General features: G+C 39.2%; 1 protein-coding gene across 13 annotated transcripts in view; it reads left to right on the top strand.

Moving 5' to 3' along the window:
* Positions 1-26,422, top strand: part of szt2 (SZT2 subunit of KICSTOR complex) — a 126,575-nt gene that overhangs the window by 94,324 nt on the left and 5,829 nt on the right. For 6 of the 13 annotated variants that reach the window (XM_017479539.3, XM_017479541.3, XM_017479540.3 and 3 more), the window contains 12 exons: positions 5,198-5,462; positions 6,994-7,073; positions 11,336-11,461; positions 12,001-12,194; positions 13,054-13,159; positions 13,619-13,702; positions 13,827-13,901; positions 16,340-16,390; positions 21,969-22,182; positions 22,569-22,752; positions 24,064-24,186; positions 24,526-25,060. In XM_017479539.3, coding sequence (XP_017335028.2) covers positions 5,198-5,462; positions 6,994-7,073; positions 11,336-11,461; positions 12,001-12,194; positions 13,054-13,159; positions 13,619-13,702; positions 13,827-13,901; positions 16,340-16,390; positions 21,969-22,182; positions 22,569-22,752; positions 24,064-24,186; positions 24,526-25,060 — 2,037 coding nt within the window. The remainder of the gene's footprint in view (positions 1-5,197; positions 5,463-6,993; positions 7,074-11,335; positions 11,462-12,000; positions 12,195-13,053; positions 13,160-13,618; positions 13,703-13,826; positions 13,902-16,339; positions 16,391-21,968; positions 22,183-22,568; positions 22,753-24,063; positions 24,187-24,525; positions 25,061-26,422) is intronic. The other 7 variants (XM_053683638.1, XM_053683637.1, XM_053683639.1 and 4 more) reach the window with 5 other exon arrangements.

Here is a 26,422-nt window from a genome sequence, read left to right as displayed (position 1 = left end):
GAGCTCTCTGTGTTCATGCTTCATTTCAGCCTGAAGTGTATAGTCTCCTTTCTGTCGCTTCTGTGTCTTAATTTGGCCATGTTCGCTCAAGCTATCCACTGATATGACACCACTGATGTGGTTTCTCTCAATGACTTCAATAATTCAATTACCAAATAGTGAATTCTTCACTTAGTTTGCATCTTATCCAACACTTTAGTTCGCAATGTGGCATTCAACAACCAGTATGCACAGTTTTCATTGTCTGATAACTACATGATTGATATCAGCATACAGTATCAACACAGTGCCAGCATAAAAGTTTATTACAGGGATCATCAACTTGAACCAGCAAAGTATTTCAGTGGACTTCAGCAAATTGTTATTTTTGACTATATAAACCAGCAAAGTACTTCAGTGGAGTACTGCAAAAAATACTGTACTGTAGTGTAAAGAAGTTTTTTAAACATGAACAATTAGCAGATCCTCTTGAGCAGCTTAACCAATCACAAGACTTTATGTAAATTATTTATGTGAACGCTGCTCATAGTTACCCTCTCTGGTCTGACTAGTGAACTGATGGAATTGTTTGTTTAAAGAAAAGTTAACCATAGTGTCCTCCACTAATATTGGCACCCTTGGTAAATATGAGCAAAGGTGGCTGTGAAAATTTGTCTTTATAGTTTAACCTTTTGATCTTTTGTTAAGAAAAAAATCACAAAAATACTCTACTGTCATGAATACCAAACAATTGCAAACACAACAGGTTTATCACACACACACACATACATATATATAATATTTGTTAAATATAGGTGTGCAACAATTATTGGCACCCTTTTAGTCAATAATTTGTGCAACCTTCCTTTGCAAAGATAACCGCGCTGAGTCTTCTATAATGCCTGATGAGGTTGGAGAATACATGGCAAGGGATCTGAGACCATTCCTCCATACAGAATCTCTCCAGGTTCACGCTGGTGGACTCTCCTCTTCAGTTCACCCCACAGGCTTTCTGTTGGTTTTAAGTCAGGGGACTGGGATGGCCATGGCAGGACCTGATTTTGTAAAGCATTTTATGTTGATTTTGATGTATGTTTTGGATCATTGTCCTGCGGGAAAATCCAACGACAGCCCATTTTAAGCTTTCTGGCAGAGGCAGTCAGGTTTTCATTTAATATCTGTTGATATTTGATAGTCCATTATGCCATGTATTCTAACAAAATGTCCAGGTCCTCTGTCATAAAAACAGCCCCAAAACATTAGAGAGCCACCACCATATTTAACTGTGGGCATGAAGTACTTTTCCATATGGCTACTTCTGTGTGCGCCAAAACCACCTCTGGTGTTTATCAAAAAGCTATATTTTGGTTTCATCTGACCATAGAACCCGATCTCATTTGTTCCAGTAGTGTCTGGCAAACTAAAGTCCCTTGAGTTTTTTTTGGATGAGAGTAGAGGCTTTTTCTTGAAACCCTTCCAAACAGCTTGTGGTGATGTAGGTCACTTCAGATTATAGTTTTTGAGACTTTCTGACCCCAAGACGCAGCTAACTTCTGCAATTCTCCAGCTGTGATCCTTGGAGATTTTAAGGCGACTCGAATCATCTTCTTCACAGTATGTTGAGACAATATACACGTGCAATTCCAGGTTGATTCATAACATTTCCAATTGACTGGAACTTCGTAATTACTGCCCTGATGGTGGAAATGGGCATTTTCAATGCTTGTGCTATTTTCTTATAGCCACTTCCCATTTTGTGAAGCTCAACAACCTTTTGCTACACATCACAGCTATATTCCTTAGTCTTACCCATTGTTATGAATGACTAAGGGAATTTTGCCTATGCGTTGGCTCATATTTATACCCCTGTGAAACAGGAAGTCATGGTTGAACAATTTCCTGTTCCTAGTTATCTAAGTGTACTAAAAAAATGTAAAATACCAATGGGAATATACTTCAAATATATTTTTCTCATATGAATTAATAGGGGTGCCAGTAATTATTGCACACCTATATTTAACAAAGATATTTATTTATTATTTTTTGGGACAAACCTGTGTTTTGTTTGCAATTGTTTGATATCCATGAGAGCAAAGTATTTTTGTGAATTTTTGAACAAAAGATCAAAAGTTAAAACAATAAAGTTTTTTTTTTTCTTAAAAATTCACAGCCTTCTTTGCTCATATTTACCAAGGGTGACAATGTTAATGGAGGGCACTGTATGTGTTTATTCTTCCTGCATCAGATGTAAAACAGATGTGTCTCATCTGATAGGAGTGGCTGGTGCTAGTCAAAAGTGGTGACGTAAATCGCCAATCTGAAACAAAACTTAACTTTGAATTGTCTTATTTATAGCTATGAACTAATCACAACTTATTAGACAAATCAGGTTAGTTGCTTATCCAGACCGAAGTGTGCATGTTACAAATGTTAGTTGAACCCTGCGACATACTGGTGACCTGTCCAGGGTGTGTTCCGGCCTCCTGCCTATTGTTACAGTATATAAGTGAATGAATGTTTTGCAGTCTATTCCTGATTTATTAAATAATCTCATAATAATTACATTTGAAACCTGTTTGTTGATAGATGGCAGTAGTTGTAGGTATATGTACAACAATCAAAATCTCTCTCTCTCTCTGTCTAACTTTCATAATGCATTACGTTCAAACAAGATCAAAAACTTCCCCATTCTTGGGCTGATGAAGGGTTAACAGTGAAAAGCCATGGGTTTCACTGATGCTCTTTGAGAGAGACTTCAATCATGGACATGAAAGGGAAAAGAAGTATATGAAGACTGAAGCAAATATCCCTTAGGGTTTCTCCAGGCTCTCCAGTAAGAGGACAGCGGCACTTTTAAAAGACCTGGCTTTATTTGCATTTCTTATATAATTCTTTGTATTAGGTGACTTGTGTGATCAGATTTCTTTATTTAAATGTACTTCCTCTTCCCTCATTATAGTAGGCTGGCTAGTTTCAGGAATAAAAAGGTCTTTGCTCAGAGATTTTTCTGTACAAATAAAGAACTAAGAGCTACAGATCTGAAGTACTGGACCAGCAGTTAAAAATACTTGATGCTTACTTGATGATAATATATCTAACATTGAAACTTAAATAGAGGGAATAGCAGAAATTAGCATTATCATAATGGAAATAAATTGGAAAAACAAGGGAAATTTCTAAAAAAAACAAAAAAAAAACAGTCTAAACGTGTCAGTAACACATACAGTACCTAACATACTTAACACTTGCCTAAAACTTACTAAGTTACCATAAACTACCATTATTTACTGCATTATTTACAGTGCTGTGAAAATGCATTTCCCGATTTCTTCTGTTTTTGTGTATATCTTATATTAAATACATTTGTAGATCTTCAACGAAATACAATATAAAACAAAGGCAACCTGAGTAAATATGCAATACAGTTTTTATTTATTTAGCCTTTCTTATTGAAGCAAAAAAAAGTTATCCAACACCTATCACCAATGTGTAAAACTAATTGCCACCTTAAACGTAAAATCTGGTTGTGCCGCCTTTAGCAGCAATAACTGCAACCAAACACTTCTAATAACTGGAGATCAGTCTTTCTAGTCTAGTCTTTCACACTTACTTCTAGAACTACGATTTACTCAGACGCTTTGGATCATTGTCTTGCTGCATAAGACTCCAGTTGCGCTTGAGTTTAAACTTGTGGTGTTCTTTTTGTGGAATTCGGTGTTTGGTTTATGTCAGATGTAACAGGACCCTTGTCTTCCAAACAGTTCCATTCTTTACTCATCAAGCCACAGAACATTCTCCCAAAAGGTTTGAGGATCAAAGATGTGTTTTAGCAAATTCATATGAGCCTTAATGTTCTTCTGGGTCAGCATTGGTTTTCACCTTGCCACTCTTCCATGGATGCCATTTTTGCCCAGTGTCTTTCTGATAGTGGAGTCATGAACAGTGACCCTCATTGAGGCAAGAGAGGCCTATAGTTCCTTTGACATTGTCCTTGGCTTTTTTTGTGATTTCTTGGATGAGTAGTGGATGTTGCAGTTGGAGGAATTTTGGAAGGCCAGCCACTTCTGGGAAGGTTTGCTACCGTGCTGATTTTGGCATAGTGTGTTACTGGGTAAAACATTTTAACCAACTTCATGCTGTTGAAAAAGTTCTGTTTAAGTGTTGATTTGATTGAACAGGGTTTACAGTAATCAGGTCTGGTTGTGTCTAGTCCAGATGAACCCCATTATGAATGCAGTTTCATAGATTTGGGGAATTAGTAACTATGGGGGCAAATAAATTTTCACACAGGCCCAGTTCGTATTGGACAACTTTTTTGCTTCAATAAATAACATATTTTTATATATAGCAATTTGTGTTTGCTAATTCAGGTTGCCTTCGTTTTATCTTAGATTTTGTTTTAATTTCTGAAACAATTTGGTATGACAAAACAAAAGAAATCTGTAGTATAAGATTACAGTACTGTTAAAATTCTCAAATCTGATTGGCGAGGAGGTGTTCATTATTTTTCTATTAAAATACAGGTTCATATAAATACCTGTATGTTAACTTTTCTTCAGTAACAACTCATTCACATGGCGTTGAATTGTGGATGCTCCACATAATTTAAACTATACAAATAAATAAATGGATATTTAGCAACAAAAAACATAAACACACACACACCCTGTCATGTTTTATTCCTTACTTAACAAAGCATGAACAGCAGCATTAATACACCATAAGCAGTGTGATGGGGAAAATAAATGCTTGTAATAATCAATGTTTATTGAAAACGACAAATAATGAGCATTGTAATAATTTTATATTGAAGTAAGTCAAGTAATGGACAGCTGCTCTAACCAATATATATTTCTTCCATAAGTAAAAAGTAATATTACACATTGCAGTTTAATTTATGCTAATTAGTTATCTTTAGTGATGGCTTGAATAAACGAGTTAATGCAAGTGCATTCATTTATAATAGAAACAAACATCAATTATTACAGGAGTTATTGCTTTATTACTTTTGTTAACATTTCTTATGTTGCATTAATGACGTTTATGGTTTGTTAATGTTCAGTATAATCGATTCTGTACAGTCTTTTCTTCGGGTGAGGCCAAAGAGGCAACATCCTCTTCTTAGTGAGAGTGCTGCCATTGTATTTGTACGGACAACAGTAAAAGGTGAGCTTTCACACATCAAACCTTGCTATTTCTCTCCTTTCCTCACTCTCAGCAGGAGCCTAACCCGTTCCTCAGCTCCACTATGGAGGCAGACGCTCTGCTACGGAGTCCTGTACCGCCAGTGCCCAATAAGGATGCAGGTCGTTTGGGTAATTCGGGACGTGGCCTGGCCCATCTGCCCTTTCCTGCTGAGCTCGTGCCCTTTGACGAAGCTCTTAGAGACGTGAGCGCCGGCCGCTTGCCGAATCAGGAGGGAGCCGACATTGTGGCTCGCCATGGGGCACAGCTGCTTGAGGTGAAAGCAGCAGAGCGCAGAGGTGAGACAGTGATGTGAGACACACACACACACACACACACACACACACACACACAAACCAATATACTCTACTGTAATCTCTCATATGATGTACATTGATGCAGACCTCGGATGTGTTCACATTTGCAAACAGTAAAACATTTTCTTTGGGAGTAAAAAAAGGCCTTTATTTATTTATTTATTTTATTTTATGTAATATTGAGGTTCCCTGCTATTCTGCCCTCTTTTGGCTTCTATCCAAGTCATTTTCAACAGATTAATGAAATATACATCGACCAGCCGTAACATTAAATCCACTGACAGGTGAAGTGAATAACATGTCAAGGGGTGGGATATATTAGGCAGCAACAGAACAGTTAGTTCTCAAAGTTGATGTGTTGGAAGCAGGACAAATGTGCGAGCATACCAAAAGTGGTCCAAGGAAGGACAACCGGTGATCCCATGAGAGCGTTATGGGCACCCAAGGCTCAATGATGCGCATTGGGAACGAAGGCTAGCCCGTCTGGTCTGATCTCAGAGAAGAGTTACTGTAGTACAAAGTCAATGCAGGATATGATAGAAACAGCTTGCTGTGAATAGAGCTGTGTATCAGATCAGTTAGAGTGCCCATGCTGACCCCTGTCCACTGCTGAAAGTGCCTACAATAGGCATGTGAGCATCAGAACTGGACCACGGAGCAAAGGAGAGTGGCTTGGTCTGATGAATCACATTTTCTTTCAACATGTGGAGGGCCATGTGTGTGTGTTGCTTACCTGGGGAAGAGATGGCACCAGGATCCACTAAGGGAAGAAGGCAAGCTGTCTGAGGCAGTGTGATGTTCTGGGCAATGTTCTGCTGGGAGACCTTGGGTCCTGACATTCATGTGGATGTTACTTTGAGACGTACCACCTACCTAAATATTGTTGTGTGTGTGCAGTGTCCTCTTTCATCAGGATAATGTGCCCTGCCATACTGAAAGAATTTATTCAGGAATGGTTTGCGGGACATGACAAGGTGTTCAAGGTGTTGACTCGGCCTCCAAATTCCCCAGATCTCAATCTGATCAAGCATCTATGGGATGTGTTTGACAAACAAGTCAAATCCATTGAGGCCCCACCTCACAACTTACAGAACTTAAAGGATCTTCTGCTAACATCTTGGTGCCAGATACCACAGCACACCTTCAGAGGTTTTGTGGAGCCCATGCCTTGACAGCTCAGAGCTGTTTTCGTGGCACATGGGGGGCCTACACAAAATTAGGCAGGTGGTTTTAATGTTATGACTGATCAGTGTATATGAGAAGGTTATGACAACTGTTTTCAGCACAGATAAATCATAAATCAGCCAGGAGTTAAACAGCACTTATTAAAGAATTGTGATCGAATATCTTTCAAAAAAATTTGAAAAAACAGTGGGGAATAAAATATAAAATGATCCCCATCTTCCTAATTTTTCTTCTTCTTCTCCTCCTTTGTTGTTTTTATTATTATTATTATTATTATTATTATTATTATTATTGTTGTTGTTGTTGTTATTGTTGTTATTATTTTCAGAGCTGGAAAAGCAGATGAAGATTGAGAACCTGTTTGTAACATGGCAGCAGAGATCGGCTCAGTCCAACATGCCAATTTCTGTAAGTGCACTTCTAGGATCACTCTCTCTTTCTTTTTGGTTGATGGCCTCCTGTGGGCTTCAGCTCTCCAAACCCTCACCTGTCAATCCCTCATGTAGCAAAATGCACTTTAGACACTTCATGTTGTCAAGAGAAACAACCTGCTACTAGAGGACGGAAGAGCTGTGTGTGTATGTGTGTATGTGTGTATGTGTGTATGTGTGTATGTGTGTATGTGTATGTGTGTGTGTGTGTGTGTGTGTGTGTGTGTGTGTGTGTGTGTGTGTGTGTGCATGGATGAAACTATTTCTCCATCACACCTTCAGCATATGCAATTTTCTTTGGTCCTGGTGCAGTTTTTCTTTGCGCTCATACACAAACACTTGCCTCTGCTCTCCGAAACACACACAGCCATGTCTCTCCTTGTGTCGCACATAAACAGCCATACATGCACAGTCATCTAGGTGACAGTTTAATGGGACAGCAGTGGCAGCAGTCTGTCAGAGACTGCTGCCACTACAGCATTATGGAAACAGTTAGTTTCTCACAGTTTTCATACATGTATGTGTGTGCAGTTCTTTTCTGTAGGATCAGTACAGTGGTGACAGCTGGGCTTCAATGCGCTACACTCTAGGCTTGTTGGCCCCAGGGTTCCTGTCATTCAGCCATTATCTGTCCCCGTTTCCCATGCCCGTGGATCATGAGCGTTGGCATTACTGAGACGGATCTTGCGTTATTACATGCCTCTGTTAGAGCTGTCTAGACTGACATACGGAATCAGGCTCTGGAACTTTTCCATCACCATCTGACTCTTACACACACTTCTGCCACATCTCATTAACACGGCTGACAAGGCTGCACCTTGATCCAGTGTTGATGCTGGGATTGTGCATCAGACCGAAGCCCAAACTTGCTTTTGTGAAAGTATAGGATTTGCATTAAGATAGAGAAAAAAAAACAGAGTATGTAGGAATGAACCTTAAAAAGTGCATGATACTGTTTGCACCTGTCCATGTCTCTCAGACCGTAGTGCAATAGATGAAAGCTCACTGATGTCACTGAACATTTCATAGACAACAGAAATGGATTCAGCTTGTCCATTTGGAAATGGGAATTGTTTGACATACTGCCTGATCTTTTTCTTCTATCAAATCAGAATTCTGAGCTGTAATTGAAGTCATTAACATGCACACCACATATTGCCAGGCTGTAGAAAGTTTGAGCAGAACTGACTAAGCTACTGCCTTTCACCCTACTCAGTCTTTACTGTTTATATAACATGTCTAGTTTTTTTGGTTAGGCAGTAGATGGCCACTAAACAGTGACATTTCTCCCAACGTTAGCATTTCAGCTGGAAGCCGGAACAGTGCCAGTGGTGGACTAAAAATGTCCATGATCTCTAAGGATAGCAGCTTTTTACTAAATCTAATCGACACAGGAAGATGATGTACCATCCGACCCGGACACACTCTCCACCTTCTATTTTTGACCTGAGTCAGAATATCAGCTTTCAATTTGTGAGTCAAATCGTGGGTGTTCAAACAGATAAAATACAAAAATGTGTCTGGGGTCTCCTGAACTGTGACTGAGAACCACTGCTTACAACTCATCTTACAGCTCTGGGAAATGATAAGAGGATTTACTTTGATTTCTTTCAGAGCTCATTGTATTTAGATTGATAAAGGTGGTGTAGAAGGGCTATTCCTCCAACTGTAGGAAGGCATAGCTGTTTTTCCAGATCTTTCTGTTTCTGTTTGCCATGATGTATTGTGTTAGTAATACTAACATAAAGTGCTGGAGCTGGTGTGGCTTTAGTGAACCAGTAAGCCTTCTTACATTTACATTTACATTTATGGCATTTGGCAGACGTCCTTATCTAGAGAGACTTAAATTTTCTCATTTATACAACTGAGCAGTTGAGGGTTAAGGGTGTTGTTCATGGGCCCAGCAGTGGCAGTGTGGCAGTTTAATAACCATCCCTAATTTTCTCTCGTTTAAAAGCTGACCCATTATGCAATCAGATATGGGAGTTCCATAATGAGTGGCACAAAACCAAGTTTTCTGGCTACAAACTGACTCTTTAGTGGTGGAATGGTTCAAAAGCTCTACGGCATGTTCATTATGTGAGGTTCTTGGAGTTTTTATTTTTATTTGTTTATTTATTTTAACCAGAATACTTCCACCTCTTGATTTCAGAATGCAATAGGCAAAAGAAAAAAGCTGGAATAATATTGTATAGAGATGTTCAGAGTAATTTACAGTTGTGCACGTTTATGATGATTATAAAGACTCCTTGGAAAATATTAATTTATTTTTAAAATGATGTTCAAGAACAAAAAAAGAGCCCAAGAGATTTACAGCCTCCATCAGTCACTGTCACCTTGGGCGATCACAATCTTAATGTAAAAAATAAATAATACGTCAGCAAATCCCAAGCAACTCTTAATAAACTGACACCTTGATGTATTAATTAAACCCAGCCCCAAATTGGTCCATACAAGCTTACATTTACGCTTAGCCAATTGGCAGAGCTCAACATACTCACTCCATTCCCTGTAGTATATAATTAAGTAACACTGGGCCTGTTCACTTTAGTTGGCAGCCAGACATTGAAAAACTGTCTCCACAGGAAGGTACAAAACCCCTGAGGGACTTTTAATAGAGAGAAAACCACTCAAGTCTCAGGTTTGATCATTAGTTTCACTCAAAATTGTCCATATTTCAGCAAAAGCATAACCTAATCCAGACAGTGGTTTATCTCAGGATGTGATGAGTAAGAAGAACCAGGCAATATAAACAAATTTTAACATATAGCTAAAACTTTAATATCGAGGGACACTCAGAAGCTCCTGCACTCAAAGAAAAGTTTGGTCTTTCTGCTTGGTGTGTTAGTGATGTACCTAGTACCCACATGACTAGCAGAGGAACTGGAATTGAAGAGATACAATTTACAGTTAATTTCCATAAATTCTCTGCCTTTATTCTTTACTGATTCTCCCCTATTTTCAAGTGATGTCTGTCTTTCAGTGGGATAGGTGGACATGTCTTTCAGATACACTAAGCACAAAGACACAAACTAAACACCTGCCCCTTAACAGCCCTGCTGAGAAACAAAAATAGATACCCTCATAGAATTTGGAATGGTTTTAATGGTTATAATGGGAATTGTATTGGTTTAATGGAAACTATAATGGTCCCTCTGGGTCTTTATTGGTAATTTGTTGCCTACTATTGGTGGCATGTTATGTCTAGTTGATAACATTAAAGACCATAATGGTAATGGTCCGTTTATTTTATGTTCGCCGTTTGACTAGCATTAGCATCGAAGACTATTAACATTTTTGAATATTTAAAACCTCCTCAGAAATCTGATCAGGTTAGCTTATGTTATCCAGATGGATAGCATGATCAGTAAACATGAACATTTTTTAAATTTGATTAAAACATCAACAGAATGTCTGGCTGGTTAGCCCTTATTAGCCAGGTAGTTCGCTTTAGCAGTAAATATTATTAACATTTTTAATCTGATTTTAAATCTCCTTAGAACTTTGTCAGGTTCACTCTTATTAGCTAGGTAATTATCATTAGCAGTGAATTTAGAATAGGAAGTCATATAAAAAAATGCTCTCAGGTTAGTTTTTGCTAGTCATCAGGCTGGCATTAGCAGTGGAGAATATTATCATTTTTAAATATGACTTCAAAATCTTATTAGAAATTCTGTCAAGTTATCTTTTGTTAATAAGCTGCCTAGCGTTAGCAGTGAGAACTAACATTTTTGTATATATTATCAAAAATCTTGTGGGGAAAGTTAGCTACAGTGCATGTTACTGTATGTTTTCATAGATATGTCTTAACTTTCATACTAGGGGTGAAAATGAGGGAATCATGAAATTGTAGAGTGGTTTGAATTTTTCACATTTGCACACACAGAGTGAATTAGCAGCAAAAAGTTTAGGTTGGACTGTTTTGTTTTTAAAATCAGTGTTTGTTCCTGTGGAGGCTGCCGTGTTGCCAGACAAGGATGTTACACACCACACTGCCATTTTTCATGTATATTTGGTGTAAAATTTTCATTTTAAATTTGGGATTTTATTGTGCTGCTAACTAATCTACATAGTATGCTCAAAGACTAGAGTGCATGATGTGTGATTTAAGACTGCCTTATTTTTCTTTCCTCAATACATTTCCCAACACTGTTTGTGTTTGTGTTTGTGTGTGTGTGTATGTGTATGTGTATGTGTGTGTGTGTGTGTGTGTGTGTGTGTGTGTGTGTGTATGTATAGACTACAGATCTGGATACTCTGAAGCAGTCGTCTCGGTTGGTTCATTACTGCGCTACTCCTCTGCTCTTTGACCCACTCTTCAGAAAACAGATTCAAGATGAGCTCAGAGTACAGCCCCAAATGAAGGTCTCTCTCTGTCATTTTCTCCCTCTTTTATACTGTCTTTCTTTTTTTCCCTTCATGTAGTTCAGCAGGGCTTTATAATTAGTTTTGATTTCTCCCGACTGTCATCATGTTGTACGTCTTACCTCATGGCCTCTCTGGTTTTTCTAACTGTATCGCGCCTTCTTTTCTTTTCTATTCTTTATTATTCTTTTCTTTTCTCTCCCACCTCTCCTTATCTTTCTCCATATCTTTCTCTCCTTCTCCATTATCTCCTCTTGCTTTAATCCGATCATGCCATCTTTTTTTTGTTGCTTATTTTCCTCTTTTGTCAAGATTTGATTTCTCTCCCTTTTTGAGCTCGTGCTCATTTTCTTATTCTTCAACGCTATCTTCCATTTGTCCATCTCATAACGTTTGTTTTATTAGCTTGAGTGTTTCTCCAGTATTGTGGTGATCCATATGACTAGCAAAATTTATGGTAACAATAAAATTATTGTTCAGTCTCATCTCTCTCTCTCTCTCTCCCTCTCTGCCTCATTCTGTCTCGTTCTGTCTCTCAGAAGCGCCATCGCTCCAGTGACTCGGCAGCTTCAGGTAGAGACCGCAGTCACAGCACAGACTCGGCCGAGCTGCTTCCTGTTCGCTGTAAAGAGGAGCAGGAGATCTGCAGCGCTTTTATGCAGCAGTATGTGCAGTACCTGCAGAGCCTGGGCTTCATTCTAGTGCAGGTCCGACCCCCATCACCTGCACGCAGGTATACACACACACACAACCCATGACGAAACACCGCACACTCACTCGAATCTCCATTTCACACACATTCCACTCAGTACTACAATCACCCCCTGAGCTTAACACTTCAGTTCTGATCATTACAAAACACACTCCACTGTTCACCACCTCACACACCTCACTCATTCTAGTGGTGGAAGTGATCTGCTTAATTCCTGTAGTGAATTTTTAAAAATCATTCTAAACCATACATGTTTTTCTAGGCATAAAGCATTTTAGGGGAATGAATTTGAGTGAGCAGATTGCATAAAATGCCAAAACTGTTACTCGGGAGGTGTTTTTATAAAATATATGACAAAATATCATAAATGTCAGTACAGGCAATGCAAATGATATGATCTTATAAAACTTTTCCATAACAGCACAAGTAAGCTGATTTTATTTATTAAGTGAAAAATTGCAAGCTCCTTCGATTATTGTGGAGGTTGCTTGATATTGCGTGATTTTCTGCGATCGCAAAATCGCATAATCATGGAGGGACTGATTGAGGCTATGCCTCATTCTGTAAGACTCCCAGCCGAGAGGCGATGACTCTTTCTGTATATGTATTTGAGTCATTCGTTAGAGTGGAGCTCTAGTTCAGCACTGTGTAAAACATGTCTGCATGGTGTTCTGCCTTTGAGCTCAGTGACTTTTCCAAGAAGCATAATAACTCTGTGTGTGTGTATCTCTGAAGTGTAGTGAAGGTGGTCACACTGCACATTGTGGCTGTGTGTGATTTACTCTGACCAATAGCATGAGGCTTTATTACTCACAGGGTCAACAAAAGGCTACACACACACGCACACTTTGTCTTTCTCTCTGTCTCACCCTCTTTGCAGTATTGCTCGTGCCCGGGCGGCCTTGCTGAGCTCTCTCTCCACAGAGGGCAGATCCTCTTTTTCTTCTTTTTCCTACAACAAGCAGAAGAGTGAAGAAAGTCCAAAGGTACACACACCTGTAATAGCACACAGGCCCCTAGCATTATACATATGTCTCACCACCGTTACAAACACACTGCCATGTGCTAGATGTTAGTAGAGCGTCCACTAAGGATTAACCAGTCTAAATAAACAGTTTTTAAATAGCAGCTAGTCAATTCCCACTAGATCGGTACGCCACTATGTCACTTTACAACCCCAATTCCAAAAAAGTTGGGACGCTGTGTAAAATGTAAATAAAAAACAGAATGCAGTGATTTGCAAATCACATAAACCAATATGTTATTCACAATAGAACATAGAAAACATATCAAATGTTTAAACTGAGGAAATGTACCATTTTAAGGAAATAATAAGATAATTTTTAATTTGATGATATATATATATATATATATATATATATATATATATATATATATATATATATATATATATATTTTATATACATATTTTGCGTTTGTTTCAGCAGAGCAGTGGATCAGGCACTACGGCATACCACCTGCAGAGAGCACTGCCTGGTGGCATCATGTTGATGGAACTGGCCTTTCAAGTACGTTCTTCACACACTAGCAGTCACAAAATAATGTTTGATGATTGGTAATTGATATTTTTTTTGTGGAGTTGTGGTGATCAGTGTTGTCATAATCTGAGATAAATCTCGCTCTCTCTTCCAGGGATTTTACTTCTGTGTGAAGCAGTATGCGTTGGAATGCTCACGGATTCCCATGGGCCAAACAGTTAATTCCCAGGTAATTCTGCATTGTTGTGGGAGTGAAATGGGAGTGTGTATGTCTTCTCTGTGTGTGTCCATACTCTTGTCACCTTTATCTTTTTGTTTTTACTCACTCAATTCCACTCAGATCAGGCCATTAATATCAGGAGTTTCTACTAGCTCTGCTAGCCAAGGGTCACTAGTCATCACAGGCTCTCTCTCTCGCTTACTCTCTCTCTCTCATTCTGTCTCTACCTCCCTCTCTTGTCCTTCTACAGTGTGTTAGCTTTTTAGCTTTGGAGTGGGTCCAGCTCAGCTCTAGATGAGGACTAATTAAATGTAAGTGTTTGTAAATGGCTGCCATGTTTACCAAGCGTCTCCAGATGTCACTCAGTGGGAGGTACCACACAATTGCAGCTGCTAAAATCAAACAATTAAGTCGTTACCGTTTGCGATTGTTTTTCGTTTTTCTTAAGAGTTGGAGTGACTGAACGAAAAGCCTCTGTGTGTTTTAGGTCAGCATATTCCTGTTTAATGGCCACAATGGGTTATTGGAGCGATGAGCCAGATGCTGAAAGGAATTAATGGGGCAATAATTATCAGTATTAGTAATAATTACCAGGATCCTCTGTCATTTAGAATATTTTCTCTGTTAGTTCTGTAAAATTGATATCAATGTATTAAAAAACAAACAAACACCTAATTCGGCAAATTACTGACATTGAAGTAATGCACGCTAACACATTAGTTATCAGTGACCGCAGTAACAACAGAACATGCCAGTTATTTTATACCACAGAACAATCTCTGTTTGTTTTTTCAGTGTTGATGCTGAAATGAAGTTTCTGTTTCAGTACATAATATTGTATTTTCTGGTCTATAACATGATTTTGCCTTCTAGCATGTACTGTGACATAAAGTGAAGCCTTTGCATTAGTTTAATGTTGCAGTTGGAATGAATATGAATATTAAAACTGATTAATGCATACTGTTCAATAATAATAATAATAATAATAATAATGTTTGTAAACAACAGCAAAAAAATGAATAGAGCTATATGGGGCACTGGTGGCTCAACGGTTAAGGCTCTCAGTTACTGATCAGAAGGTAGGGGTTTCAAAACCCAGCACTGTCAAGCTGTCACTGTTGGGCCATTGAGCAAGGCCATTAACCCTCTTTGCTCCAGGGGAACCATATCACGGCTGATGCTGCACTCTGACCCCAACTTCCTAACAAACTGAGATGCGCAAAAAAAAAGAGAAAGACATTCACTGTGTTGTAATGTATATGTGACAAATAAAGGCTTGATCGCTTCTTCTTCTTTGATAGTGTAGCATACAGGACAGTTAGCGCTCTCCTCCTAGCACATTGAACTTGACATGGCTTCATAAGTGGTCTTCGCTCATCTAGGTTGGTAATTGTTGCCTACTGGAGAGACTAATTAGCAGGTTCAAATTGGCTTCCTCGTAATAAATAAGAACTTTGACCATTATCCATGAATTATAAATGACAGAGTTTCAGCTTCGTAGTTTGAGTTGTGTATAGGTACTGTGTAACTAACCCAAAGGGTGGAACAGTAAGATTATGGTTCAAGCTAATATCAGGGGTTTTTTTTAGCACAGGATATTTGTATTCTAGAGATTTCGGATTTCTTTAAAATTGCATTTGAATTATACATTAATTCATACCGCCAGAGATGGCGAACAGAAGCAACTTTGCGGTCATATCACATAAACCACAAGACAATTATCTTTTGAAGAATGTCACGAGAAGGCAATATCATAATTTCATCAGAATCTCAAATGTTTCCGATTTGTTCAGTAATGTTTCACTCATTACCTAGATTTTACATTTCACATAAAAAAAATAAATAATTGTAAATGAAAATATAAAAGGGTTGGCATGTTAATTCTGTTAGGGAACTGCTAGAACATCATTAATGGCAGACCTTTTCAGAGAATCGCTCTTGGCCTTCAGTATCGACCTGAATAGACAAATATCTTTTCATAGATTTACTCTTCTTTAAAAAGTGCTTTTCTTGTAGCACATTTAAAGTGTGGATGTCATTTCTACTGGTATAGTAAAATATAACTATCAAACCAGTGTGCAATCAAAGCTCTGGCTAACATAGTGAGTAAATAAGTGAAGTTCACTGGAAATTTCACAACATGCTTCCTATTAGATGTTCTGAGCTATTGTACCCTCAGTGTAGTACAGAAAACACTGTACAGCATGCGTGTGTGTGTGTGTGTGTGTGTGTGTGTGTGTGTGTGTGTGTGTGTGTGTGTGTGCGTGCATATGGGAGTGTGAAATGTAACTTCTGCGTGTGTTTCATTGCTTCTCGTTGGTCTTTGTATACATTTCTCTTGAGTGTTTCTATACACTGTGTGTATCTCTGTATCTGTGAGTGTGTGAGTGTGTGTGTGTGTGTGTATGTATGTATGTATGTCCCATCTCATCCTCTCTCTCCATCAGGAGCCATCCCCTCGTAGCAAGCCGTTCCCCGAGGCCTCCTCAGACTCTGTGGTATGTCCCAGAATCCTCAGGCTTGTGCCCTCACATCAATCAGGCTTTAGTTCTTCCCCCTCATTCTCCTTGCGCCTGCAGCCTCGCCATTTTCCCCCTATTTGCGATTTTCAAAGGGAATGGGATGACTTCTGTTCATTTTCTGCGACTGTCTGTTGCACGATTCTGCCATTGCAGGTTTCACTTCGCTCATGTTTTCCTCACTGATGTCATCTGGGAGACGGGATGGGATTCTTCTAGGGCACAGTGCGGCTTTTTTCTGCAGACAAAAAATTTAAACGTCCTAACCAACACTTCTGTTTCCTGCTAAAATTATTATATATGACAGCTTGCATATATAAATGCTGCTTTGGTCCTGACTCAGGTGTTGCTATTGTTATTTGAATAAAAAGAGAGAGGGTCTGAGTTGGCGCTACATGGCCAAAAGTATGTGATCACCTGACCGTTACACCCATATGTGCGTTTTCCTTAAACTGTTACACAAAGTTTGGAACACACGATATGATGACTTTTTATGCTGTAGCATTAAGATTTCCCTTTACTCTAACTGAGTCCCAAAGCGAGATCCATAAAGAAATATTTTACCAAGTTTGGAGTGGAAGAACTCAAGTGGCCTGCACAGAGACCTGACCTGAACCCCACTGAACACCTTTGGGAAGAACTGGAACTGACTGCACCCCAGGCTTCCTCACCTAACATCAGTGCCTGACCTCACTAATGTTCATGTGGCTGAATGGACAAATCCCCATAGTCACACTCCAGCATCTGTGTGGAGGTTATTATAACAGCAAAGGAAGGCTCATATGCCTGTGATGGTCAGGTGTCCATACACTTTTGGCAGTATAGTATAGGTAGGGAAAGATGATGATGATGATGAAGAAAATGCTTTTGATTAAAGCTACTCACTTTTAGTTTTACCTTGCATTTCATTTTACCTTCTGGCCTTTATGGGCATCTACAGATCTTAGCAAATCACTTACCCTTTACAGTTTGGCAACTCACACAGCATGAAATACTCAATCCTGTTCTCAAGCGGAGCGGGAGGTGCACCTTTCTTTTGAGCGGAAAAAGGTGATGTCATAAGTTCAGTTTTTAAAGTAAAAGCTCTGGCATATATCTCATCACTGTTTTTATGAAGTTTGTGTTTTTTAGCTGACCATAAAAATTTTTGCTAAAACAGGAAAGTGGCTTCCTTTGTTGTTGGTGTACCATCAGTGTTGTCAGTGTCAGATTCTGTGAATCAGTGTGCAGATAACTTTTGCACACTTTGAGGAAGGAGCTGTCTGCCCTCTTCTGCATACATGAGCTCACAGACTGTTGACTAGTTTTGCTATGATTGACAGGAGAGCGAGAGTCATTACACCCACCCAGAGAGCATGGCCAATTTTGCTGTCTTGGTTCCCAGCTATTGATGGCTGTGACATTGGCATTCATAGAACTGGACCGTAAGGCTCCCGAGTTGGGATTGTCCTAACGTCCAGTTCAAATCCTGACAGTTACTTTTTCTATAGCTGGCTATAACATGTTTGCACCTCATCAGCCTTGTGAATATTGGTATCAGCATAGCTTGAGTGCTAGGGTGTGTAATATTAATATAGTTATATTGTGTAGAATATAATTATATTAATTTGGCAAATACTACAGATACAAATGCCACAAACTTGACAGCTTAAATTGAGAGTAGCCAATTTGAACACAGTATGCATCTATAGGCACCTCTGTTATACATAAATAAAGTATCAGTATAGTGCAGTGACTAGACTTTGAGTGTAGTGGCTTATTTAATTTTTGCTAGCTTATTAATATGGTTAGCTTTATGTTACAGATTGGGATAACTACAAGAAAGATAAAAAATTGGTCCTATAATGGAAGGAATACAGGAGAACGTGTTTTTCTTTCCATTTTTCTTACTGTGGATGGTGAAGGATATACACTGACCTTAAGTGCTACCACTGTCCTCAATCTGTTATTCTTCACTTAATGGCAGGATGTGATCAGTAAAGAACTTTTCTATCTGGCCACAGAAGAATCAGGATCAGGAACTGAAAATACGAAAAAATGCTTCAAGCTGCTGCTGTTTCTAGGAATGTGACACCCGTGTAGTACGGGTCTGGGTGATCACTGCCTTACAAATGTTTCGGTGGCATTAGAGAGGTAAATGAATGTTGGACAGTCTCGGCCATTCATGCATTCTTTATGATGAACTTTAAATGCTTACTTACACAGGCAGATGAGAAACATTGTTATCCTTCATTAGTATTCAATTTGAAGTGGGTTAGAAGTGGACCACCAGAAAATCGCTCTCAAGCATGCGCACACACACACGCACACACACACACACACACACGCACACACACAAACAAGAGTTGAAAGGTTCAGCTGTGTTAACATAATAGCTGTTTCTCTGGTTTTTTGATTTGATAAGACCTATTTGCATTTTTTTCCCCTGGCTAACGGTCAAGATGAAAGCGGAGTCAGAAACCGCGCTTAGCCCCCCCCCCGCACCTTTCCACCATGCTTTAACTACTCCCGGTTGTTGCCTCTCTGCAGTCATTTGCATTTGCCATTAATGCCTTTGTAAGCCAGTCTTTGATGGTGGATTTAATTAAATAAGGCACGATTATTGAGCTGATATCACAGAGGCTTACAAAAGAGTTTCACACAGGCTGGTTTGGCAGCGATGGCCAGGCTGTTAGCATGCAAAATGTACCGTGCTGGATATTGGATCTTGGAAAATTGTGTGGTTGAGTTTGTAGTCAGAGCAGTAAAAGGCTTTCTGAACCACTGCATAAACAATAGGCTTATAAGTTAAGGTCTGGTGGTAGAGATGGATGATAAGGGAAAACAGTAATGATTACTCCAAGGCATTTTCTTGATACCAGATGTGTACCACAATATTTGGGTTGCTTGCAAAACATTAATTTGTTTAACAAAATTAACACTGTATTTTTAAGAATTTATTTATTTATTTATTTATTTATTTATTTTTTTGCAAGAAACAGTGCAACTAGGACGAACATACTAGTGAATAACAAGTATGTATAATGCATTACCTATGGAAATGCTATTAATTACAGAGTAAAGGTACCTATTATGGTGATATGGACAAAAATGTTATTTCAAAATTGTAAATATTGATCATTTATCACAATATAGAATTTCATTTCAGGTTTTAAAGAATATTTTTCTAAATAATGCAGACAGATTGTTATTTGTCATATGTATTTTAATGAATTCATGTTTATCATATGGAGGGGGGGCTGCCCTTTATTTAGCCCTGCTCACTTATGTCCTCAGAGAGTTTCATTTTCTTTCTTTTTTCTTTGTTTCTTTGTTTCCAGATAATAGGAAGTTGTTGTTTTTTTTGTTTTTTTTTCGGTGCATGGGATGGTTTGGATGAGAGAAGTAAAATACCCTAAAGTAACCGCTATATCAGCAGCTGTCTGATCTTACCACAGATACATAATCTGCTTATTCAGTCATTTGATCATTCAGTCATTCAGACATTCATCAAACTCATCCTTCCAAATTGCTGTAAAAACAGCCCAGGATGATGATCAAGCTGTTTAAAGCTCCAGTCTAGCCTGAATAATCAATGACTGTACCATGACATTTTATGGTGATAATAACTTTTAGATCACTTTATCCATGAATGTCTATTTTCAAGTCCATGTTATGAGCTTTCTCAATCATAATGCATGTGCATGTGTGAAAATGGCCGTGGCGTGTCCAAAGTAGAATTTCTTCTGCTGCTGTTTGGTCTCTGGGGGATAGAAAACCTTGCAGTATAGAGCTGGCAGAACAAGAGGTACAACTTTGCAAATAATCCCTTTGCCATGATGAAACTGCTGGAAAGCTAAACAAGGCTTTCATATATAAATATGTTGTCCTTAAAAGTTGGTGCCAGTGTTGAAGAGATTCTGCCCTTCTTTATTTTTATTATTTTTTTTTTTTTTTTAAAGAAATTTGGTTATTTGAAAAATCAGAGCACCAATCAGCAGAGTAATTGATTATAAACATACAACCCCAATTCTGAAAAAGTTGGGACAGTATGGTAAATGCAAAAAAAAAAAAGTCATTCAATTCACCCTGTACTATATTTTAAACACATTATTAACATATTTGATGTCTTACTTTGTGAATTTAATTCATTTTTGAAAATATACACTCATCACAAACCTGATGACTGCAACACACTCCAAAAAAGTTGGGACAGTGTATTGTTTACCACTGTGTAACATCACCTTTCACCCTTTCTTTTAATAACATTTAAGTGTTTGGACACTGAAGGCACCAGTTGGTTAAGTTTAGCAAGTGGAATTTTCCCCAATTCATCCATTATGCATTTCTTCAGCTGTGCAACTGTATGAGGTATTCGGTGCCTTATGTTGCGCTTCATAATGTGCCACACATTCTCAATCTGAGACAGGTCAGGACTGCAGGCAGGCCATGCTAACACCCGCACTCTCTGCTTACGCAACCATGCGCTTGTAATCCAGGCAGAATGTGGTTTGGTGTTGTCCTGCTCTGGATGGCAGCACATGTTGCACCAAAAGGTGTACATATCTTTCTGCATTAATGGTGCCCTCACAGATGTGCAAGTTACCCATGCCATGGGCACCGACACACCCCCATACCATGACACATGCTGGCTTTTGCACCTGACGCTGATAACAGCTTGGATGGTCCTTTTCCTCTTTGGCACAAAACACTATTCCACTGTGTTCTACTGTCCATCTCAGATGGGACTGAGCCCAGAGAAGTTTGCAGCGCTTCTGGACAGTGTTGATGTATGGCTTTTGATTTGTATAGTGAAACCCTAACTTGCATCTGTGGAAGCAGAGGCTAATGGTGTTGATTGACAGAGATTTACCAAAATATTCTCAAGTCCATGTCAGGATATCCATTACAGACTCATGATGGTTTTTAAGACAGTGATGTCTGAGGGATCGGAGATCATGCGCATTCAGAAGTGGTTTTCAGCCTTGCCCTTTACACACCGAGATTTGACCGGATTCCTTGAATCTTTTAATCTTTGAATCCTACCAATTTGTCTTTGGGGAATGTTGGATTGTTCGCTGACACATCAGTTGGCAGTTTGGCGAGCCTTGACCCATCCTTGCTCTTGAAGCAGACCCATCCCTTTTTGGAGGCTCCTTATATACTATGATTAGAAGATTGCCTTAACTGTTTCACTTCGCCTTCTTATTTCAACTTGTCACATTGCTATTGGTCCTAAATTGCCCCTGTCACAACTTTTTTGGAAAGTGTTACATGCATCATTTTCAAAATAAACATTTATCTTCAAAAAAACTATGCTGTTGATTAGGTAAAACATCAAATACCTTGTTTTTATATGTTTTTGTTTAAATACATTTACAAAGTACAAAGTTTACAAAGTACATTTACAAATCACTCCTCTTTGTTTTTATTAGCATTTTCCATACTGTCCCAACTTTTTCGAATTGGGGTTGTATATGTGTGTGTATATATATATATATAGCCTTGGCTGGAATGTGTTTTGTTTGTGTGTGTGTGTGTGTGTGTGTGTGTGTGTGTGTGTGTGTCTTCCCAATAGCTGTCAATGCTGTTCACCGAGGAGTGTGATAAAGTGCGGGACCTGATGCATGTGCACTCGTTCAGCTACGATTTCCACCTGCGTGTGGTGCATCAGTACCTGCTAGGCTGTCACATGACCCTGAGGCAAGGCTATCAGCTGACCAGTTTCCTGGAGGATTTCATTTCCCATCATCCCGACATCCCCAAGTTTGGCCGCAACCACGTCTTCCAGGGTGAGTGCATAAATCTCCTGTTCTGTGCATGATGCTTAAAATAGATCATGTGTATTTGCCTAATGAACATGAAAAGACATATTTAAAAACCCCATTAACACTAAGGTATGTTCAGGATATTTGTGAGTAGAAAGGTAAATGTCTGTTGTTTGTAAATTTTCATTGAAAAAAAAGGTAGTTTCAGTGACTGTTCTAGTGCTTTTGTATTTGCACTTCCTGAGACAGATCCTTGTAATATCACAAAAGCTACATCAAACATTATTAACCAAACACGGCTTGGTTGATCAACTGTGTTACAATGGAACTGTACTTTTTTTGCCAAATCATTCATTTTGCTAGCATACTAGGGTGTGATTTTCAGCTTGGTTTGTTACTTGTGTGTGCAGGGAATTTCTCCATGTCCACGGGAATGATAACGGCTCACCAGCTGTACAATTACATCACCGATCACGCTGGGACTTATGGCATGAAGCCCCTCCGCATGTCCAAGGCTGCAGTGAACATTGAGAACAAGAAGGGTGGGCCAAGTGCGGAATTGCATGAGTATGCGCTAGTGGCTCTGTGGAACAGGTACGACTCATCTGTTTCTCATGAAAGCTTTGTGGAAATCATTAAATGAAGAAAGGGTGTGAGAAGAATTAATAAAAATAACAGTATTATTAAATGCTGAAGTTAAAAAAAAAAAAAAACACATCTAACAAGAGCTTAGACTGAGTGTCCATATATATTCTCATCTTTCCTGTTCTTACATAATCTTTCATTTATATTTTATGCTCTGGGCAGTGAAATGAGCTTCTGCACATTTCGTGAGATTAGTTAAAATAGCTATTAAAACATTTTTGCCTTCAGTCTGGTGTCTGCATTTACGGTCAGAATCAGGCCAAAGTGGACTAAAATTCAGCCTGGAATGTGGCAATGACTGACAGACAGTTTAAACTGGTCCATAGACAGCTGTGAGTGTCTGATAAAGCTGCTTGGCTCAGAGCTGATTGGCTACTAATACAGATGCCGGTGTATTTTATCTCTTTAACTGCCAAGTGTTGAATCATATGAAAACAAAGTCGGTTTTATGAGAACATTTTTTTTTTTTAAAATTAAAAAATAAATAAATAAATAAATGTGTTGCTGCTGATTTGACTAGAGTTAATTTAGCCTTTTATGTCATTAGTTGATCAGGATTCAAGGGGCTTGAATGTAGCTTTTTTAAATGTAAGTGCTAGAAACAGCCCTTTTTATATACAGTGGTATATATTTTGGTACTAAAATATGGGTTTCGCTGTTCAACACTGAGACCATAAGGGGCAGTGTTGGCTTGGCAGTTAAGGCTCTGGGTTACTGATCAGAAGGTTGGGGTTTCAAGCCCCAGCACTGCCAGGCTGCCACTGTTGGGCCGCTGAGCAAGGCCCTTAACCCTCTCTGCTCCATGGGCGCTGTATCATGGCTGACCCTGTGCTCTGACCCCAGCTTCCTGACATGCTGGGGAATGTGAAGAAAAGAATTTCACTGTGCTGTAATGTATATTTGACCAATAAGGACTCATCACCATTATCATTATAAGGTAAAAATAAAAAATCGTCAGTGTGCACTGGCCAACCTCACGTTCTTTTCAGTATCGTATTTTAACCCACTGGTTATTTGAAATAAACTAATTGAAAACCTGCAGTTATAAATGCATTACAGTGCGTTCTTTTTAGCGAGTCACCAGCCAATGTTTGCAGGATGAAAAACACTTTTGAATGTTAAGCTACTCTCATTGTTTGAGTTCTCCAGTGATGGAACAGGACTTGTGAAGTAGAAAATGTATTTTCTCACACGTTTTGTATTTCGTCATTGTCCTCTATAATTGAATCAAAGCTGGATGTTTGTTCTCTCTTGTTTCAGTTCTGGCACATATAAGGACCTGGAAGGGCTGCGGCACCACGACGACTTTGATGTTTCTCTGCTCGTGTGTCACGACGCGGCTCCGTTCGAGGAGCAGTCCGAGGGAGAGAGACACCTGCTGAGGTACTCGCAGCGGAGAGAAGGATCTGAGAAAACGAAATACAAGAGAGAGACACGTGGGCTCAGTATTATTCTATGTGACAGTGGACATTTTAGATTTTGTGTGTATGTAACAAATAAGAACAATTTTGTTTTTGTCTACCTGTAAACACACACATGCCTAAGAAAGGAGAGACACATAGATATTTATTGGCCATTTTGTCAGGTACATTATCGTATACGTCACTTACTGCAGGGGTGCCATATCTTGACTGACACGAAATTTCGCTGTTCTTTCTTTCTCATTGGTTGATGGGTTAGAAGATGGCTCTCTTTACATATGTGTATGTGTGTGTGTTACAGGCTACGCTACTATGTGATCATGACCAGTCAGAGAGAACTGTTCCCTCGGCTTACAGCCGACATGCGCCGCTTCAAGAAACTCCCTCAGATCTACCGTGACCCCGGTGACCTCAGTGGACGTGGTCATATCGAGAGAACAGAGCCAGGCATCATGGGAGGGCGGGAATACGAACATGACCTCTGGGAGGAGACAGCCTTAGCTTTGACCTCTGAGCCTGAGCTTGACCTTGACCCTGAACCAGGAGAACACCCATCAGGAGCCGAGAGTGAGGAGGATTCTTCAGACTTCCCCGACTCGTCGTCCCCTCTGTTCCCACTACTGAACAGCGAGGTGATGTCGGCACGGAAGCAGATCCAGAGCAGCGTGACTGAGGCCATGGCTCACTGCCGGAGGGATAACTTGTGGCGGAGACTCTTCCACGGGGAGCATGCCTCCCTCGACAAACTCAAACTCAGCAAGCTGGCCTTCGCTGAGCTTGAGGAGCTGCTGAATGCAGTGCAAAGCCGATCTATCGGAGAGATCGACCCTCAGCTGGTAAATACACAGACACACACACGTAATCTAAACTTTCCCCGGTGGACAGAAAAGTCACATTATACAATATTACTTAATACACAAAAACAGCGCTGTTGATGTGAAGCAGAACCCTGGGGCCGCTGCTTCCCTCCACAAAGCAGCTGAAGTCTGCAAGTCTGGCTTGAATGCTGAGGTGGCTGACCTGATTATTTTAGACAAGATTATTGAATCATGTCCTTATTCATATGTGGAAGTTGTTTAGCAAAGTTACAATGAAAGTGCAGCAAAAGAAGCTGTTAAATAGTTCTGTTCACAGCTGATTGACTGTCTCTCATTATCTGTAATGTGCTGTCTTTGCCATAAGTGTTTAGTTAGTGAGGACAGTAAATTGACAGTACAGTACATTAAATTAAGTTTATGTCACTTGGATGACAGAAATGCATATGGTATTTAAAATGTATTCAGATACTATATGTAAGATAGCATGTAAGTATCATTGCGAGTGTGTTTAGTCTGAATGATTAAGCATATAAAATCAAACGGCTGTTTAAAAACACACAGTGGGCCTCACGTATCAGTCCTTTAGTCAAATTGTGTGCACACGTTTTTATCAGTTCCACTAAAAAAACCTGAAAATTCCTGACAGATTTACAAATGATTTGACAATGATGACTGACTTGTGCGTATATTGATTAATGTCAATCACCTGGAAATTACCAAGCATGTTCATGGCACAGCTGATTTACATTTAGTGTCGTGCATAAACCTTCGTAAAGTGCAACACTTAAAATAAAAAATAAAAAACATTTAAATGACACCTACTCAGTGAAAGCGTGCCTCCTAAACATAGCATGTTCTAAATTGTACAGTATGGCAGCTCAGTCACTGCAGCATCTTTGCTACCATAGACACACACTGTCGCTTCCTCCTTTCATAGGGTTTGTCCTAATTGAATAGCTAGTCTTATTTGTCATATTTCATGGATTTGTTTTGGACCGCTTCTACCGAGTCTCACAAAATTGTCATTCAATATTTTGTAATTGAAACCAATATGCAGCGTAGACTATATATAAAAACTCGTGCTTATTACTCAGTTTAAAGCCTATCAATAGGCCTCACACAATCTGCGATCGGTTAATGACCGACTTTTAGTAGTGCCTGCTCAACATGGCTCAAGGTCCCTATCCAGAACCTTCAAACTAACTGTTCCTCAGAGGTGGAATGAACTTCCAACCTCAATCCAGACTGCAGAATCTGTCACTATTTTCAAAAAACAGCTAAAGACCCACCTCTTCCGTGAGCACTTAAATAACCCCTTAAATTGCTAACCTCCACATTATATAAAAAAAAAAAATAGTAATAATTATAAATAAATTAAAA

This window comes from Ictalurus punctatus, chromosome 11, assembly GCF_001660625.3.
Source record: "Ictalurus punctatus breed USDA103 chromosome 11, Coco_2.0, whole genome shotgun sequence".
Taxonomy (NCBI): Eukaryota; Metazoa; Chordata; class Actinopteri; order Siluriformes; family Ictaluridae; genus Ictalurus; species Ictalurus punctatus.
Note: the sequence above shows the minus strand (reverse complement) of the source record. Positions and strands in the feature narration are given on the sequence as shown.